Source organism: Petaurus breviceps, unplaced genomic scaffold, assembly GCF_028583685.1.
Source record: "Petaurus breviceps papuanus isolate PSGF00001 unplaced genomic scaffold, PetGlider_PUasm1.0 178, whole genome shotgun sequence".
Lineage (NCBI taxonomy): Eukaryota > Metazoa > Chordata > Mammalia > Diprotodontia > Petauridae > Petaurus > Petaurus breviceps.
The window spans coordinates 5,601,301-5,620,851 of record NW_027185777.1 but is presented as its reverse complement, the minus strand read 5'-3'; the positions used below and the strand labels follow the sequence as shown (position 1 = coordinate 5,620,851).

At 42.7% G+C, this 19,551-nt stretch overlaps 1 protein-coding gene across 3 annotated transcripts in view; it reads right to left on the bottom strand.

Moving 5' to 3' along the window:
• Nucleotides 1-19,257, bottom strand: part of SRI (sorcin) — a 22,309-nt gene extending 3,052 nt beyond the window's left edge. For 2 of the 3 annotated variants that reach the window (XM_069086214.1, XM_069086217.1), the window contains exons 1-6: nt 14,627-14,784; nt 14,080-14,163; nt 8,552-8,621; nt 4,058-4,101; nt 621-768; nt 8-121 (exon numbers count right to left, since the gene is read on the bottom strand). In XM_069086214.1, coding sequence (XP_068942315.1) covers nt 8-121; nt 621-768; nt 4,058-4,101; nt 8,552-8,621; nt 14,080-14,163; nt 14,627-14,680 — 514 coding nt within the window. In that variant the 5' untranslated portion in view covers nt 14,681-14,784. Of the gene's footprint in view, nt 1-7; nt 122-620; nt 769-4,057; nt 4,102-8,551; nt 8,622-14,079; nt 14,164-14,626; nt 14,785-19,234 lie in introns of those variants that run through there. The other variant, XM_069086215.1, reaches the window with a different exon arrangement.
• Nucleotides 19,258-19,551: the final 294 nt, after the last annotated feature.

Here is a 19,551-nt window from a genome sequence, read left to right as displayed (position 1 = left end):
AACGTACCAGTGAGGGCTCTAAGCTTCACACAGCAGGCAATGTAGTCATCAAAAGTTATCTTTCCATTTGTGCTGTATCGCTTTGCAATTGAGGTCACCGCTTGGGGGCTCAATCTAAACCCTAAATAGGAGAAAAAAAAAGATCCAATGACAAGGGTTGGAAGTCTGTTAGGAAGATGAAGGGACATCTTTGACCATTCCTTTGCTGAGGTGTGTGGGAAAAGGTCCACTGGTATTATCAGATTTTTTTTTTTGATGGTCTGAGCAGTTTTACTGACTTTTTTCCTCTTTTTAAAAAAAGTTGTTTTAAAAAATTGTAAGGAACGGCTCTCTTTTGTTATGAGACAAGGTGACTTATTAAATTGTACAAGAGGTTCAATTTTCATAGGGAATGATATGGTGGAAACAAGTTACATTATTAAAAAAATGCTATTTTTAAGAGTCTCTCAAACTCTTTTTGAAGGAAGCACTTCAAGTAAATTCTAGGAACCAGAACCTGTTCCAATTACTAATATCATATTAATTTCTGGAAAATATATAAAAACAGTAACATCTGTTTTTTGGTCTGGATAAACTATGACTTATAGCAACTAGAAAATCATCTCAATATGACCACTTACCCATAGTCCCCAGGGCTTTCTGTAGCTCTTGTGGGTCCACTGTCCCGCTTCGGTCACTGTCAAAGCTTATGAAGTGTTGTCTCCAGCCATTCAACACAGCCCAAAGTTCTTTAAATTCACTAAAACCCATGGTGCCAGACATGTCTCTCTAAATGACAATTAAGGAATATGACTGGTTTATTTCCAAAATAAATGCCATAAACAACCAAAGGAAAGATCCAGAAGTTAGGAAAATGTCATCATTTCCTGGGTGGGGGGGAGGGGAACCGCACACTAAACCATAGCCATGGTCTATAATGAGGTGGCTCCATAGATTTATTTGTTAACGTAATTTTATTATCATTTCCCATTTTTTATAAATGATATCATCTTGCATATGAGGTATGATCATAAAATCATGAGAATCCTTCTATCAACTAGACTCAGAAATTAGTCTTGCTAACAAATGCACTAACTAAAACTAACAGAGATTTACTGGATAAATGACTCACTAAATCATCTTGACCCAAGGTCTCCAATTCCTTAAGCTACCACTAGACCTCGTTCCATACTGACATGAATCCACTCAGAAGTAGTCTTCCAAGTCTAGTCATTCAGCCAATTCTGAATCCATTTAATAGTACGACTCCAGATCCATAAAACTTGATGTGCAGGAAGTGTTATTGTTTGTATCTTTAAATCTAACAAAAACAGCAGATTCAGCACAATACATAAGCAAATATATCTTGTACGGGCTGAAAAACATTTGTTATGACATTTGTCGCACACATATGGATTATTTTTAAATGAATGTAGCTGTTGTGATAAATAAAACAAATTCATTTGAAGGCATTACTGAATTTATGGAAGCTTTGTCACCAACTATCTTTGTAATCACCAGATACCACTAGCAGAAATCATGATCATGTCTAAGAAATTTTTTGCATTAAAACAGGTCCTCCAACCTGAAGAGATCAGGACCCACTATAAAAGACTACAAAAACTGTTTGCTGAAATCGGAATATTCTCTATTTGTTAGCAAGACTAATTTTTAGGGGGGAGGATATCAAAGCAAGCGGAGCAACCCAACTTTACACTCCTATTTTGGGGACAAAAAGGACCAAAGTATGGAACAGGAGGAAGACAGTGAAGTCAGAAATCCTGCACCAAAAGCTTCCAAGGAAAATACTAGCTGGTTACAGGCCATAGAGGACCTTAAGAAGGATTTTGAAAACCAAATAAGAGAAGTGGAGGAAAAATTAGGAAGAGAAATGAGAACGATGCCAAGAAAATTATGAAATGAGAGTAAACAACCTGACTGAAGAAAATAACACCTTAAAAAATAGACTAACCCAGATGGCAAAAGAGGCTCAAAAAGGCAACGAGGAGAATACCTTAAAAAGCCAAATTTGCCAGATGGAAAAAGAATCTCAAAAGCTCACTGAAGAGAATCACTCCTTCAGAATTAGATTGGAGCAAATGGAAGCTAGTGACTTTATGAGAAATCAAGATACTATTAAACAGATCCAAACAAATGAAAAAGTAGAAGTTAATGTGAAATATCTCATTGGGAAAGCCACTGATGTGGAAAATAGATCCAGGAGAGATAATTTAAAAATTACTGGACTACCTGAAAGCCATGATCAAAAAAAAAAGAACCTAGAAATCATCCTTCAAGAAATTCTCAAGGAAAACTGCCTTGATGTTTTAGAACCAGAGAGCAAAACAGAGGTTGAAAGAACCTACCGATCACCTCCTGAAAAAGATCCCAAAAAGAAAACTCCTAGGAACATTATAGCCAGGTTCCAGAATTCCCAGTCAAGGAGAAAATATTACAAGCTTAACCAGGAAGAAACAATTTGAATATTGTGGAAAACAATCAGGATAACACAGGATCTGCCAGCTTCTACACTGAGGGATCTAAGGGCATGGAATATGATATTCTGGAGGTCAAAGGAGCTGGGATTAAAACCAAGAGTCACCTACCCAGCAAAACTGAGTATCATGTTTCAGGGGAAAATATGGTCATTCAGTGTAATAAAGGCCTTTCAAGCATTCTTGATGAAAAAACCAGAGTTGAGTAGAAAATTTGACATTCAGATACAAGAAACAAGAGAAGCATAAGAAGGTAAACTGGGAAAAGAAATCATAAGGAACTTATCACAGTTGAACTATTTACATCCCTACATGGAAAAACGATAATTGTTAACTGATGAAACTTTTCTCAGTATGAAAATAGTTGAAGGGAATATAAATGTGTATACACATATATATGTATATATATACATATATATGTATATATATACATATATATGTCTATATAGGAGGGTATATGGGCATACGAATACATATGTGAATGTGTGTATGTATGTGTACAGGTATACATAGATAGAGGGCACAGGACCAATTGAATAGGAAGGGATGATACTTAAAAAGTGAAATTAAGAGGTGAGAGAGGAATATAATGAGAGGAGATGGGGAGAGACAGAATGGGGTAAACTATCTCATATAGAAGAGGTAAGGGACAATGGTTACAATGGAGGGGAAGAACAGGAAGGCAAAAGGGAATGGGTCAACTTTATTCTCACTGAATTTGGCTTAGGGAGTGAATGACATACACACTAAATAGGGTATCTCACCCTACAGGAGAGTAGGGGGGAAGGGGATGAGAGGGGGGATGAGGGAAGGGAGGGCAGGCTGGCGGGGGGAAGTTGAAAGCACCCACTTTTGAAAAGGGACGGGATCAAAGTAGAGAATAGAATAAGTGGCAGGTGGGATAGGAGGGAGGGAAATATAGTCAGTCTTTTACAATATATCCACTATGTTAATGTTTTGCATTAGCTACACATGTACAACCTATACTGCACTGCTTATCTTTCCCAGTAAGGGTGGGTGACAAGGGCGGAAGGGAATGAATCTGTAATTCAAAGTTTTAAAATAAAATGTTTAAAATATTTATATATATATATATATATATATATATATATATATGTATATACATACACAGACATATACACTATTATTAATACTATTTTACATGTAAATGGGAAATAAGATATACAGGCACTGGGGCATAGAGATCCACTGGAAAAGTTGAAAGGGGTATGGGAGAAAATATGGGAGAGAGCTGATCAGAGGAGGGGATATCCTGTGGGACTGCTAGTTTGGGGGGGGGTGGGTAGGGGAGAAACGGGGAGAAAATTTGTGACTCAAAATCTTGCGGAAATGAATGATGTAAATCAGAAGTTAATAAAGCATTTGAAAAAAAAAAAGCTAACAGACTTCCTTTATTCCCTCAAAATTATATCAACATTTTATAAGCACTTACTTCAATAAAAGAAGTTTTATTGTTTTTTATTGTTTACGCTAATAATATCTTATGTAGCACTGAATATTACCTTTGGGTTAAGCCTATTCACATCACAATTACAATATTCATTTCAGCATTAAAAGGATACATCCAACATCGAGACCATAAGCCTGCAAGTCTCCAAGTTGAAAGCTGTTAAAGCAAAAAGAGTACATATATTCAATATTATAATACCATTAACACTGATTCTGATTACATCAGATACAGTCAAATTATCCACACATTTATTAAGCACCTAAGCAACTGCAAGGCATATCAAGAATGTGGAATTATTTCTTCCTGGAATCTATTTAATAACTATATAGTGATGCATCATTTTTTCAAAATCTTCAGAAAAAAAATTATTCCTTTATGTGAATTTTATAGATAACTGAGGCATTTCCCCCTTCAAGAGACAAAAGTGTTCCTTTTTACCATTTTGATGGACATCTTTCTAAAACCTTCTGAAGCATGGGGAACTCCATGCATGAGGCTCTCTTCACCAACGTAGCACCAAGTGCTTAACCGACTGACTTGCCCAAGGTCACACAGCAGCTGGGGATCAGATCTGAGGTCTCCCTGACTCCAAGCCCAGAATCCTAGTCATTTGGCCATGCTGCTTCTTTATTAAAAACGAGACATACTGATCATACTTACATCTCTTGCTAACTTGGTGTCATCATTACAGTATCAATTATAATATTTGGGGGTACTTTGGAAGCATCAGAAACTATTACCCTCAAGCTAAAAGATGGGAAATTCTTACATCTTGGTGTGGATTTTCTTAGCTTTGTTGTCTCCTTTCCCTTAACATCTAGCTGTCAGAGGGCATAGCCTTTTGAGGTCTCTTCCCCCTCGGCTCTGCATCCTCTTAAGATATATCGTGGGCTAGAATGAGATAACTAGACTTGCTAGAAGTACGCTGCATTAGAGTCAATACGTGGCTGAGAACCAAGGTCTTTTCTACTAAAATACAAGGATGTGGTGCCTGAGCTTTCCAACAGCTGTGGCCGCTGCTGCTGCAGCTGGGAGGCCTTTCCACTCATCTCCTGGGGAGGGGCTACAGCATTAGGTGACCACGTGAAGCTCTTTCTCTTGCTTTCTGGGTCTGGACGCATTCGTTCAAAACTGGGCAGGGCACAAGTGGAAGAAGACGCAGTCTTTGACTTTAACCTACTACCAGGAGCATGACAGCGTTCTGGAGGCTGGAGCCCGAGGCAGGCTGGATGAGCGGAACACTTCTCAGCTCAGCTCATCCAGGCCACTTACTACGTTAGCACATGTTCCCAGGGCCTAGCAGAGATGCCCAAGCCAAGGCTTACATGGCATAAAAAGTCCACTGCTTCTAAATACATGCACAGGAACTTAGATGTCTGATGGAATCTGGAGAGTGTGACAGTCAGGGATGAGAACAAAAGGTTAATCAGGACAGGGCTCATGCATATTTTGTGAGCTGGGGAAATGTACTTGGCCCTGCAAACTCAACTAGAGCAGCTGCAAGACTCAGAGATAACTGAAGTTAAGCCTTCCCCCACTCCCCAAGTCCCTACCTTTCATCAAATGAAGAGCAGCAATCATAAAATAACAGCAAGTCAGAGCAATTCTTGATAGAAAACAACTTTTCTATTTTTGAGAAAACGCTGTGAATGGCTCATCTCCCACCACTATCCTCAGCCTGGGGGTTTCTTCCAGCCCAATTCTGTTCCTTCAAATACTCATCTTATTCACATGTGGTTAGACAGAATCCCTTGTTAAGGGATTGTTGTTAAAATGACCAATGAAGCTTTTTCACATACACTGGAGACAGGTACAGCTCAGCTGAAAGTACTCCAGCAATAACTCTCCAGGAAAAACACAAAGCTGTCTTACAAGCGTGACCCAAGAACGCAGCTACAAGCCATATAAGACAAGGCACAAGCGGAAGCACAAGCGGAAGATGAGAATTCAGGAGGAGAAAACCTCAAGGTGTAAATAATTTACATCATCAGTAAGATATCCCACAGTAACTGAGGTAGAGCTAATAAAGGCAGGGTTTAACAAATAAAGAGTGTCATGGAAAACCAGAAATCTGAGGCTTTAGTTCTAGTTCTATTACTACTCACTCAACAAAAGCCCAGAGGAGACCTACACAATCCCTAACCATTCAACAGATGCTTACTAAGCTAGATGCAGGGCTGATCTACTGTGAGCAATCTGCAAAGGCCCACTTCCTGACACCAGTCTGGAAGCTTACAACATCAGAGGAAGGAAAGACTCACTTGAAGATAACTAACATGGTAAATACACCAGGAAGATGCTAAACAGTGCTATGTGAAGGTCCAAAATGAGTCAGGGAAGGAGATGCCACTTAAGGTGGCTTTTAAGGGTGGGTAGAAATTCCATGCGGCAGGTAGGCAGTGCAATGGATGTAGCGTGGGCCTGGAGTTGGGAAGATATGAATTCAAATCCAGCCTCAGGTACTTTCTAGCAAGTTACTTGATCCCTACTTGCCTTAGTTTCCTCATCTGTAAAATGGGGACACAGAAGGGAAGGAAATGGCAAACTACTCCAGTATCTTTGCCAAGAAAACCCCTCAATTGAAATGAATTACAAGAAGAAGAAATTCAAAAGCAAAAATAAAAAAGGACGGTATTTCAAGCATAGAGAGGGAAGGGCAGGGTGTGTCTGGGCAGGGCAGCTCATTCTGGCAGAGAACCATGCAGGAGAAGCCTATAAAGGAAGGGCACCAGCAGACTCGACTGTGGAAGGCCTTGTTTTAGCCCAGCCTGGAAGGACTTTGGAGCAGAAGAGAGGCAAAGGCCAACTCTGCACAGAGGAAAGGCGAGTGTGACAGCTGTGTAGACCCGATGTGGAGTGGGGGAGGGGTAAAGACCTCCCAGATCACTGCTGCCATTGCCTTGGAGGCTGGCAGTGAGGGCCTAGGACCAGGGTCACAAGGATGCTCTGCCTGGCACTTAATGCCCTTTACAGCCTGCCTCCCTCCAGGCTTAACACACCCTCCTGTGCCCTCCAGCAGAGGCAAATGGGCCTACCTGTTCCTCACGCATCACCTTCCATCTTGTCCCCATGCAAGGAATCTACTCCTTCCCCCCTTTTAACTCCCAGAATCCTCCAAGGAGCAGCTCCTACACCATTTTGTGCTTGGGGCCTTTCCTGGTCTCCCCTACTCCCTTGCCACCAGACTGTCACTCCCCCACCCCAACCAACCCTGTATTTATTTTTATGCATTTTGCAGATACTTCTATGTATATACAGCTACCTAGACTGAAGTCTAGCTCTGTATCTCCAGGGCCTGGCACATAGTAGGTATTTAAGAAATGCCTGCTGACTGATAAGAGTGAAAGCAGAAGCAACAATGAGGAGATAAATACGAAAGGGTTATTAATTCTTTATTTTCTTGGTTTATGTGGTTTTGCTCTAACTTCTTTACCTATATGGCTGAGCTAAGTCTACTGGACCTTCAAGATGATAAAGAAAAGCAAAGCCATGGGTTTGAAACACTGAGTTCTTCAGAATAAATGCAAGTTATCACATATGGATGGAGGTATTCATCTATCCAGTGGCTACTCAAATATTCACTGAAGAGCCAACCCCCCAGAGATGGATCTATCACAACAGAGAGAAGAAATAGCTTTAGAGAAAATCCCCAGATGCACCTAAGGCTAAAAGGCCCTAATTCATCCCCAAAAGAAAACCACCGGGACAGGAAGCTGACTAATGCCTAGACCTTCGACCAGAGAATTGGCGCTTTTATTTTTTCCCAAATGGGCCTAGCAAAGATGTCTGCCTGTCTATCGCCTGAGAGCTTAGGATCAGACTTAGGAACGAGACCTGGGAGATCACAGAGTTCAACCTCCTAGTTTTAGGGATGAGGACGCTGAGGCTGAGGGGCTCAGGGACTTGCTCTGGTCCCATGAATATAAGTCACTGCGGCAGGATTTGAATCCAGGTCTTTCTGACAACAAGCCCAATCCTCTATCCACTGGACCAGCGTTCTCTCTGAGGTGAGTCTGCAGATCTCACTGTGAGATGGGTGATCATGGAAACTTAGGGCATCTAGGCCAACCTCTCATTTTACAGATGAGGAAACTGAGGCCCATAGAGGTTAGGTGACTTGAAGGTAGGCTTGAACACAAGTCCTGGGACTCCAAATCCAGTACCCTTTCACATGAACACAAAGAATGCTTAATAAATGCCATTTTTTTCTGATCCCCAGACCTTCACTTAAAAAATTAGAAACATAATAGCTGAAAATTTATAACATGCTAGTGATGACCTGAACAAAGTCAGCAAAGTGTGCCCTAATGTCCAGCTTGGCACTCATGTTTCTGTGACCTGCAATGGGGGTGGGGCAACCCGAGCCACGCTGACTCCTGTGAGGGGGACAAGAGTCACCTCCCCGAGCCCAGTCAAGAGCCCTCCAGGAGGCAGGGAAGTATAGCATGAAAGACTGAGAGTTCAAATGAAACTTTACATGTCAGCAGTGAGCAGCTCAGGGGAGCTGTTAAGACTCCTAACTGCTGCCCCGCACAAATTGTAATTGCCTTACCCACGACCAACAGTCAAAACATAGCACGGTAAGACACTCTAATGATTGACTTACGTTTGTATCCTCCAGCAATGCCCGACTGGGTCAGACACCTCTGCAACTCATCGGCATCTATCTGCCCATCCTTTTGGAAAAAAACAAACAGGAAATAAGGATCACAACAGTTTCCTTTTCTTGTTTGGGTTTCACTTTCAGTACTGGGCTCTCTGTGCTGCTCAGCAAGAGGTACCTATCAAAGCAAAGGGCCACCATCCACAGCATGTAAAATGTCGGTAGGAGTGTGTGTAAACAGGTTTCTTGGAACTCCTTTCATTTCTACAAAGCACCGTGATGAGGGAGAGCTGCAATAGAGTCAGGAACAGGTGGCTCCAACTCTTCTATGATGCATAGTAGACAGGTGGTCGCATCTCCATCCCTTCTGATTTCTAATGGAAAGTAACTGGAAACCATCCCACCCACTGGGAGAGCTGAGAGCCTGATGAGAACTCTGCCCTGCTCCAGTTTCCCAGAGATAGCACAGTATCAGACAGGAAGCCAAGCAAAGTTTCTAAGAACTCAGTCCGTGTGAAATGCTGCAGTGAGGCCAGGGTGTGGGGGAAAGAATCGGGAATTCGAGGAGACAGAAGGGGAGGGGGGCCATTCTGCTGAGCAGCTAAGTGGCTTCAGGTAAGCCAGAATCTCTGTGTAAAATGAACAAGCTGGACTAGCTCTCTAAACTCAAATACTATGATTTGGTGACTAAGAAGAGGTCATTAGGAAGCTTCCATTAAATTTCAGTCTGATTTTCACATGAAAGAAACTATTAAAGGGTTGTTTCAATGTAGTGTCATGCCTACAGAAGACTTCAACCCCAAATTCTGCATTCTGAATTAAAAGTAATTCAGACAAAAGGCCAGATCACTTTAAAAAACAAGTATTATTTGGAGAGCTGTATTTTAGCATTCCCTTTTTAATGTGTAATTTAATTGGAAACCATCTCTATTCTTATCCTGAAGAAAACAAAGCTTTATACAAACTTTTTGTAACATTACCAGGTCATTAATATTCAGATTAGTTAGTTTCAATTAAACATCACAACCCCCGCCCCATCACAAAATCTACTTTATCTTCAAAGTTAAGGCAACATTCAATTTTAGATCATTTGAATATAATTGTATATGTTGATATAAAAAAAGATTACTATACTAAGAATATTTACATCTAAATTTTAGCATTTGAAGTACCTACCTGGGTTCAAATCCTGCCTCTTAACTTCACTACCTAACTAATGCTGAGAAAGTCAATAACCCTCTCTGTCCTCAGTTTCTTCATCTGGAAAGTGGGACAGACTCTGAGGTCCTATTGTGCTCCATATCAAAGATCCTATAAACTCTGAATAATTTCCAATAAATTCCTTAATTTAATTTGGAACTAACATCTTCATGCACATAAATTCTAATCAGCCACCTCCCAGTGAGATCTGATATGCACGAAGTAAGTTCAATGTTGCCTCAGTCACTAATGCTCTCCCTGCAATTGCTGGGAAAACCTGCCAAAGTCAAGTGTTTTAGACATAAATGATTTATGCAACACATGATTAGAAAGTTTACCTCTCATCCTATTGCTCAGAAAAAAAGACCAATGATCTTAGTATATAAACAAAATTCTTTATCCACGCAGGGGCAAAACAATTTAATTTCCTTTTCACAGAATTTTGCAAATCATTTCTTTAATACTTGACAGTTAGCTGCCAAATTCTTAGTGACACCTTTTTACTAGTAGAATAAATGAGCAAGAGCTGAACATTAAACATTCTTAAGGTCTTTTCAACCTCGTCCGAATTTAAGCCTTCACAACCTAACTCGGTCAAAGGCGGCTGTACAAAAGACTAGTCCTGTTACAGGTGCGAGAAGTAAAAACAAAGAGCCAAGCCGGTGGCAAGGCCAAGGAGACAGCAAGGTAAGCAGGCTGGAGTTACTGAGGTGACGGGTGGATCAAAATACTCTTGTTTTAAGTTTGCCTTGGCTTGGGGTTTCAGATACTTATCGCTGTCCCATTAAGTGGGTGCTTGGGGGGTGCAGCTCCACTTTCCATCCCTTCTCAGCCAGTCCACTCTGTGTGTGCTCTTTTAAACGTTTCACCCAGACATCTCCCTGCATATGTAGCGTAACATGTTACTTCCATGCTTGGGAAAAATAAAACTAACAATCCAGGCATGAGAGCCGGATCACCATGATGTGGCCAAGCCATCACAGCCCCATATTTACTGCATAAGAGCAGGCTGAACCAGTGCAGGGCCACCGCCTAAAGGGGAGCTATTTCTAACCCCTGGGACCCTCAGAATGTTCGAATTTGGGTCTCAGCCAACAACAGGGCCCACAGAAGCCAAAGGCTGAAAGGACCCTGGAGCTCATTTAGGCAGCAAGCTGTGAAAAGAGCACCAAGGCTGGGGTCAGGACACTGTGGTTCAGTCCTGTCTGACTGTCACGCGTTTAAGGTTTTCTTGGCAAAGACACTGCAGTGGTTTGCCCTTTCCTTCTTCAGGTCATTTTACAGATGAGGAAACTGAGACAAACAGGATTAAGTGAAAGGGTCTGAGGCTGGATTTGAACTCAGGAAGATGAGTCTTCCTGACTCCAGGCTTGGTGCTCTATACACACCGTGCCACCTAGTAAGGTCAGGAAAACCTGGGTTCAAACCCTGCTTCAAACTCTTACTAGCTGTGTGACCTTGGGCAAACTACTTAACTTTTGTCTGCCTCAGTTCTTCAATTATAAAATGGAGATTATAATAATACCTACCTCTTAGAGTTGTTTTGACAATCAAATTGTCTAACATCTGTACAGTGCTGATCACAGTGCCTGGTCGGTACACAGTAGGCAACCAATAAATGCTTATTCCTTTCCCCCTTTCCTAATCTAAAAAGCCTCAAACTGATCATCCAACCTCTACTTGAACACCTCCAATGCCAGGGAACTCACTCCCTTCAAGTTAAGCACCTTCCAATTTTGGATTGCTGGGCTGGGGAGTTTGCACTGGGTCAAAATCTGCCACTCCTCATTTCTGCTCCCACAAGCTATAATTCTGTCCTCAGAGTCAGCACAAAGTCATTCCGATCACATACAACTTGGAAAACAGTTGGAAACCAACCTCATGTGTCATCTGCTGGCTTTTTTCCTGTTGGGCCAAACATCCTGAGTTCTTCCACAGCTCCTCATATGACAGATAAGAATTTAGTCATTCTCCTATGAAAATCACACCAGATCATCCAAGTCCCTCCTAAAACAATATGAACACAAGCCTGCAGACTGGGGCTGACTAGAGCAGAATACAATGGAGCTACTAGGTGCCTTTTTGTGAAAACCAGGCTTCCATTAATGAAGCCTAAAACTGTCTTATGCCTGTTTCTGGAGGCCACATCATGTTCCTGATTCACATCAAACTTGAGAGTAACTGAAAACTCCTAGGTCTTTCCTACAGGATCAGCTGCTGAGTCAAACCAATCTCCTCCATCCTTTAATTCAATGAACCTAAGTGGAAATATTCCCATTATTCCTATTAAGTTTCACCTGATTAGATTAGGCTCATTATATTAGACCGATGTAATCTTTCTATTTCTTGGTTACATCATTAAATGAGCCAGCTAATCTTCTCAGGTTTGTGTCATCCAAAAATCTGACCAGCTTGTGAGCTAGTGGATTGAGTACTGGATTTGGAGTCAGGCAAGTCTGAGATTGGATTCTGCGCCTCAAGTCTTACAAGTTTTGTGACTCTGGGCAAGTCACCTAACTTCTCAGTCACAGTTTTTCCATCTGTAAAACAGGATAAATAAAAGCACCTACTTTATCCACCACACGCTTATTTAAAGTGCTATGTTAATAAGTTTCAACAAAAATGTATGAAGTGCCTGTTATGTACAAGGAACTGTGCCAAGTTCTGGTGACACAAAGAAAAAAAAACCCACAACAGTCCCTTCCCTCAAAGAGCTAACATTCTTGTGCAGAGAGTCAGCACACATACAGGTGAGGCTGCACAGCCTCATGCACTGCTGTCAGGCTCAAAGAGAAAAGGGTCTGGGGAGGGCCTTCATCCATATTCTTTGAATGTTTCTGGATACATTTTGAATATATTTAATGGTACCTATCCCACACTTGTTTCTTCTAGAAGGTTCCTTGCTAAAATTCCTATCTATGGTGTCTAAAGCATTTCCCTGGAAGCTGGCTCCTGGAGGATGAACTTGACTTCAGGGCACAGGGACCCACAGATCTAGGACTCCACTGGTATGGGAAGACCCAAGAGAAGAACTTCTGTGACTGAAAGTTATCATTTTAGAGAGCTGCTTAGAGCCCTGAGAAGTTAAGTGACCTGCCCAGGGTCACTGAGCCAGTGTATGTCAGAAGTAGGGCCAGAAGCTCAGTCTTCCTAGCCTGAAGGAGATATCTTTATCAACTCTGGCAGGATGGCCTCTCAGTAACCCACAAAATAGAAAAAAAATCAAATGGTTCTTGGTCCTGGGAAGTTCCTGGAGAAAAGCAGGCTAAGGGTTATTTAAGATAAGATGGAGGTAGTAAGAATATGGGCCTTGTAACTGGATTCAAATTCCTCTCAACTACTTGTGGCCTCGAGTAACTCATAATTCTCTTGGGCCTCAGTTTCCTCATTTGTAGAATGTAGAATTTGTAGACTAGGGGGGTTAGATGATCCCTAAAGATTCCTTCCAACTTTAAATCCATTATCTAGGAAAAGGAGTGATGGGCTTACAATTGACACTGATGAGAGAGGCACCACACAGATGAAATCATGACCTTCTAAAACGTCTGACAAGCCCTACAAGTAGGAGTTACAGTACTTAAGCTCCTCAATTTCTCTTAAAACTGCACACTTACTAACCTTTCAAAACAACTTTCAGCTATTCTCCAAGACATCTGCACAGCTGACAAATCTTCAAACACACTTAAGAGATGGGTTTTGTTTCCAGCCAGTCATGAGTTCAGTTTTGACCTAAGCCAAAATAAATGATGAATAACATCTCCAATTTCTGAGAATAGAAAATACTTGGATCTCTCCATCTTTTTTTTTTTTTAATATGCATGTCTCTTAGAGGGCATAAGAAGCACGGGGATTTTTTTTTAAGTATTTTAATTGATCGGTAGGGGGCTAAGATAAAAGAGAAAAGAATGAAATACTCAAGCATTCGGATCTATACAAAGATCAGACTGATAAGGCAGCAGGCAGGATCCCCACCTCCAGGACAAAGAAGTGATGGTCTGGAGGTAGAAAACTGGGTCACTGCTTTTACTGGATCTGGCCCATGTGGGAATTCGTGTTTTGCTTTCCTCTGCACATTTGTTGTAAGAGTTTTGTTTTTATTTTCCTTCTTTCAACGTGGGAAGAGAAAATAAATGCTTGTTAAATTAAAAAGAGAGCAACATAGTATTAAAGCAGCTAAGTTACAGGTAGGTTTTGAAAAGAATGTCTGCAAAGAAATTTCAATTGATGGTTTGTTTTTTTTTTTTTTTGGAGGGGGCTGCGGCTTCCCTCTAAGTTACGAAACAAGTGCAAGCTGGCAATGTGTTTTAAAAAGATAAAAACGGAAAACTAACCTGCCCAGCCACAGCAGCAAAGTATCCGTACAATGGGTCCTGAGTTTGTCCTGGAAAAGCCGGGCCTCCGGGAGCACCTCCGTACTGCGAAGCAGGAAACACAAGCGCATCGTTAGCCGGTCTTGGGCTCTAGGCTCTTAGACAACTACTGCCAGACACACTTAATCAGTGGCCGGTAGAAGGTCAGCTCGGACATGGGCGGGTCCACCCAAGATGTCCGCTGGGGTACCCCCCACGGGAAGGGAGGCACCCCCCGCTGCGCAGCATCGGCCCCTCCGGAGGAAACAGCCCTAGCAGGGGCGGCCTGGCCCGGCTCCTCCCCCGGTCCCGGGAGCTTTCGCCCTCCATGGCTCCCCAGTGCCCTGAGTTCTTTTTTTTGTGGAGTGGAATTTCTCTTTTATCAAGGCTCCCGGCCTCCCTGACTGCCTGAGCTCGGTCCCGGGGCCGGGGGGCCCCCTAGACTTCCGACGCGAGGCGGACCCTTCCCCTAGGAGGGCAGGCTGCCGGGGGCTGGGGGTCAGGCTCGGACCCATCCCCGGGCACTCACCCCGCCTTGAAAGTAGCCGCCCCCGCCCGCGCCAGGATGCCCCGGATACGCCATGATCGCGACAGTGACCGTGGCAGTCTCCAAGCCGCCGCCGCCTCCAGACCCAGCCCCTCCGGAGCTCGCGGGACAGCTCGGGACCCGCCCTCGGGATGTACCACTCAGAGCCTTTTGGTGGGGGGTGCGGGCGGGAGCACGGCCCGGCCCTTGGGCCACCGCCGCTTCAAGCTCCCAACGACCACGCGGCTCTCTCGCCGCTTCTCCTCCCTCCTATCACTCCGCGCCGTTCCACAGTTAAGGTGGCTCGGGCTTGCCCCCATCGACCCAATTCCTTCGACCCCCCTCTTCGGACAGAAAGGTACGTCCCTGCGCACCAGCCCCTCCCCCACCCCAGCCCTAGGAATGCTCTTTTCCCCCTCCCCCTAACCTTCTTTTTGCCGCTTTTCCAGTTTTTCTCCAAGGTTTTTTTTAAAAAAAAAAAAAACAAATAAAACACAAAAACGTAAAAAAAAAAAAAAAAAAAAACCCTGCAAGGCTGGGGGTGCCGCACACACTGAGGAAGCGTGCCGCCGCAGTGCGGGGGATGGGGAGCCACAGGCCCGGCCTGGAGCGGCTGCGACTGCGGGAAGGCGTGGCAGGGGTCACCTGGGCAGCGAGCCGCACCCGGGCCAACGCCGCGGGGAGCCGGCCCGTGCCGGAATGGGCCAGAGTGGGCAGCCCGCCCAGCTCTGACTCTCCGGGCCAAGTGAGTAAATCCCGTTGGTTGTCCTCACCGCTAAAGGCTGTCCGACCCCTGGTGTTACCTCTTGTCTTCGTACCCCCCAGGGGCCGCCCACGTGCTGCTCCCCCCCCCCCCCCACCGCCCACGTGCCGCTCTGAGCCCTTTAAAGACCATCCAGGTTCTTCCGGTGCCCATGGGCCATCCCCTTACTCCCCCAGAGACCGGGAGCTCCTTGGAGGCTGGCACTGCCCCTGTTGGTCTTTTGTAATCCCGGTGCCTTACTCTCTGTGGGACAGAGGCTGGAGGATGGGGAGATCGGGATTTGTGATCTCGACCTCGTGGGGCTCTCCCTGCAGGAGTGAAGGTTTTTACCTGCCAGGTAATTTACTGTGGTCCAGGGCCTTCAAAGGGTGAAACACCTGCCCAGGGAGTCAAAGCCCTAAGTTAGCCCGAGGGCAGACTACCAAATGAAGGACCAAGTTGGTAATTCTGTGACTGTGAAGCCAGCTGTCCCGAACTGCAAGGTCTCTCTAGATGCCCAGTACAGCATGCTGCCTCTTGTCTGGTCATAGCAGGGACTTCATATATATTGTTGAAATGAATAATTAAGACAGGCTTGCCTTTTCCTGAAACGCTCACCAGGAAAATATACAGAGAGCTGACAAGGGGTGTACACAGCTTGAAACATCAATTGTTTGATGGATTGGTTTTAAATCAGCGGACTGAGACAAGTTATAATGCCTCTGGGCTTTCTTAAAGTTTTCAGAGTTGTAAATTTGAAATGACAGCTATTAAATAATCTAAAAGTTCTCTTCTAACTCTTTTTGCTGGAAATATCAACAATGTAAAACTAAGATTGTTTTGGTTTTAATGAGTTATTTGAGTATAAAGTGGAGACCTAGGCCCTGTATTTAAAAAAAAAAAAAAGGTTTCTGTGGCAAGTTTTAACTGTAACCCTGCACTCTCTCTCTGTGACTTTTTGATAGAGAAATGTACTTGTCCTTTTCTGTTTGACTTTTCCTCCCCAACTCTTTGGAGAGTATCAGAGTTCAAACTCAAACCTAGATTTTTACTACTAAGATTAGGAATAAGGAATAACCTCTTAGTGTTATTAGTGTACAGTGAGTAACTTCCTCTATCAATGCATATCAACACTCTGCAACTGGTAGCCTTAGAGACTTGCTCATAGCACTAAGAGCTTAAGTAATTTGCCCAGGTTTACACAATATCTTCAAGAATCAGGACTTGAACTTAGTTCTTCCTAGGCTCCAAAACTAACTATATCCACCTGACTGTACTGCTTCTTTGCACATTTTTGGGGGGACATGTGCACCTCTAAAACCTAGTGGGTTTTGTTTCAAAAGTCAATAAAAACTGAGCTCAACGTTCATATTTTATTAAGAAAATAGTTAAATTTTTTATTCCCTTTAACAGTAATAATCTAGATGGAGTATCCCTTCTTCATCTCATTCATCCTCCAGGCCTGGAATGGACTACCCTCTCCATCTCTTCATCCATTTCCCTTTATTTATTTAAGGGTTTTCTATTACTTAAGGACCTCTCAGGGGCCACCTTCTCCAGGAAGCCTTGCCAGACTCAACACCACTATGCCATTCTGGAAAGTAAACTCAACCATCAACATTTTCTTGAAGCAATTTTCTGCCTCTCTCCTTGGACTGATCGCACTCATTTTTCCTTGTGTCCTGGTCATCTGTGTATGAGTTAGTCACATAGGATCATACATTTAGAGCTAGGAGGACCTTTACATGTCATTGAGGCGACAATTTTTATTTTACAGATGAGGTTTTCTTTGGTGGGAATCTTTGGATCTTTCCCCCTCCTCCAGCCCAAGCTTGCAGAAGATCCCTTTATCTTCACCTAAAAGTAAAATCCATCTATCTCTGTCATATTCCCCCCAAGATGTGGGGACTACTTGGGCAAGATTTTTTTACCTATGCAGGTAGCATATATTCATTGAATCAAATTCAACAAGCGTTTATTAAGTGCCTTTGTTTTAGTCCCAGGGATTACAAAGACCAAAAAAAAAATGGAATAATTCTTGCCCTCGGGGAGTTTACATTCTGCTGAAGGGTCCAGGTAATTTAAAAGAAAGCATCAGGTATATAACACCAGGCTGGAACATCCCCTCCCATGGAAATGAGGCAATATTCTAACTGAACCAGCCTAGCAGTTATTACTTCACGGTTCTGGCAGTGAGGTATTTCACCCTTGGCTCAGGAACAGAGAATTAAGAACAGGTGCCAACAGAAACTTCCTCTATATTCTTTGCAGTTTCCTTCTGGGTGTGACTTTTAGACCTTTCCTTTCCACAGAAACCCAGGCTCCAGCACACATAGACCAAGCAGATATGTGTGGAGTTGTTGACCAAAAGCGTTGTTACCCGACAATTTATTAACTCATTTCACTCTCCCATTTTGAAATTCTCAAAGGAGAAAGAAACCTAGAGACTTTAAATGGGAACTAAAGAAAACCTCTTGAATTTGCAAGCAGAAGGATGATGTGGTGTTTCTTGGATGTTGACAAAGCATAGGGGGCCTGCTTTATCTCTGCTTCAGTGTTTGTCATGATAACTTTTCAGATTATAAACAAGAAAGAGGAAAGCAAAGAGAGTCTTGGAGTCAGGGATATCTGCGTTCAGATCTCACTTATACTGACTATGTGAGGGGCAGATCAATTAAGCCTTCAGTTTCACCCTCTAAGGCTATAATTTGACAACAATATGCTTCAAGATTTATATAGAGTTTTTTTGAAAATCTCATTTTGTCCTCACAAGAACTCTGGGAGATGGGGTGATATTTATTATCCCCATTTTGACAAATGAGGAAACAGGCAAACAGAGTGAAGTGATTTGTCAAGGGTCACACAGCTAGTAAGTGTCCAGTTGTGCAGCTGAATTTTAGGAATGGAAGGAATTTGCCCCCAAGTTTGCTGCCTCTGGCCTAGAGCCATGTGAAATGAAGTAACTTGTTCAGGGTCACTCAGTATGTGTCAGAGGCTGGATTTGAACCCAAGACAGCATTCTATCCACGATGTCACAAGCAGCAGGTAGTAGTAGTAGAATAAGCCAGTCTGTCTCATACCAACAAAATCAGAAGCTTAGTAATTCCCTAATCAACCAGAGCAGTGAGCGAGCAAACAGTCTGTATATCTCTGGTGAGATCATATTATGTGTTACATAAAATTCTTTCTGATATTAGTTTCAGGACATCATGTACTATGTAAATCAGCTATTGGAATTCTTAAGTTATGTGAAAAAACAGAAATTCTGTGTTTGTTTTTCACTGCTCCTTTCATCATTCTGCCATGAAAACTATTCAGATTAGAAGCTTTACAAAATAGTTGACTGTCCCAGGTATAAAAAAAGAAACCACCCTCTCCTCCATATAAGTAAAGCAAAAAAAAAAAAAAATTAGGAATCTGAATTATTTGGATATACGAGGCTTTGGAGGCTGTTTTAGAATTGGACATAGAAAAATTAGTACAGGAAAGTGAGACTCAGACCAAAGGGGAGAAAATATTATAGATTTTTTTTATAAGAACTTTTTCTGAAGTCTACCATTTGACAATATTAATTAGCTTTTATCACATTTCTCTTCAGGATTGCCTTTACCATTTTCCCCTAGTTCCCATTTTAATTAAGTGCTCTCTTAATTTTCCTCCAGTTTAATTTTTTTCAGAGTGAGAGAAGTAGAATCAGTTACTGGAGACTCCTGTTTCATCATTTGATCAAAAATAACTTTGCAAAAGGGATTGACTTACAGGATTTTGGATCTGTAGGATAAAAGGGAAAGATAAGGCCTAATGGTAAAGGTTTCTTTAAAAATCTTACAACAAACCCACTTAATGTCAGAAACATGTCTTGTACCTACCTGCATATTGGAGATTGATATGGTAACCGGGTTCTGCCAGTGATTCCTGAAGAAATGTTCTTTCAAAAGCCGTACTGATCACAATAACTTCTTGATCCCTGGACAATCAGCAACCAATGATAAAACTTCAGCCCTTCAAGCAACTTTTCCTTTCATATCCTGTAGTCTGTGGGATGTGTTTATTTTGCAGAGACTCTCCTTAACAACATGCAATCACCATCACCACCCTGGGCCAGCCTAAGCAACTAAGATGAGTCAGGGACATGTAACCCCTCCCTACCTCTCTACTGGAGAGCCTTAGGCCAAGCCTCAGAAAT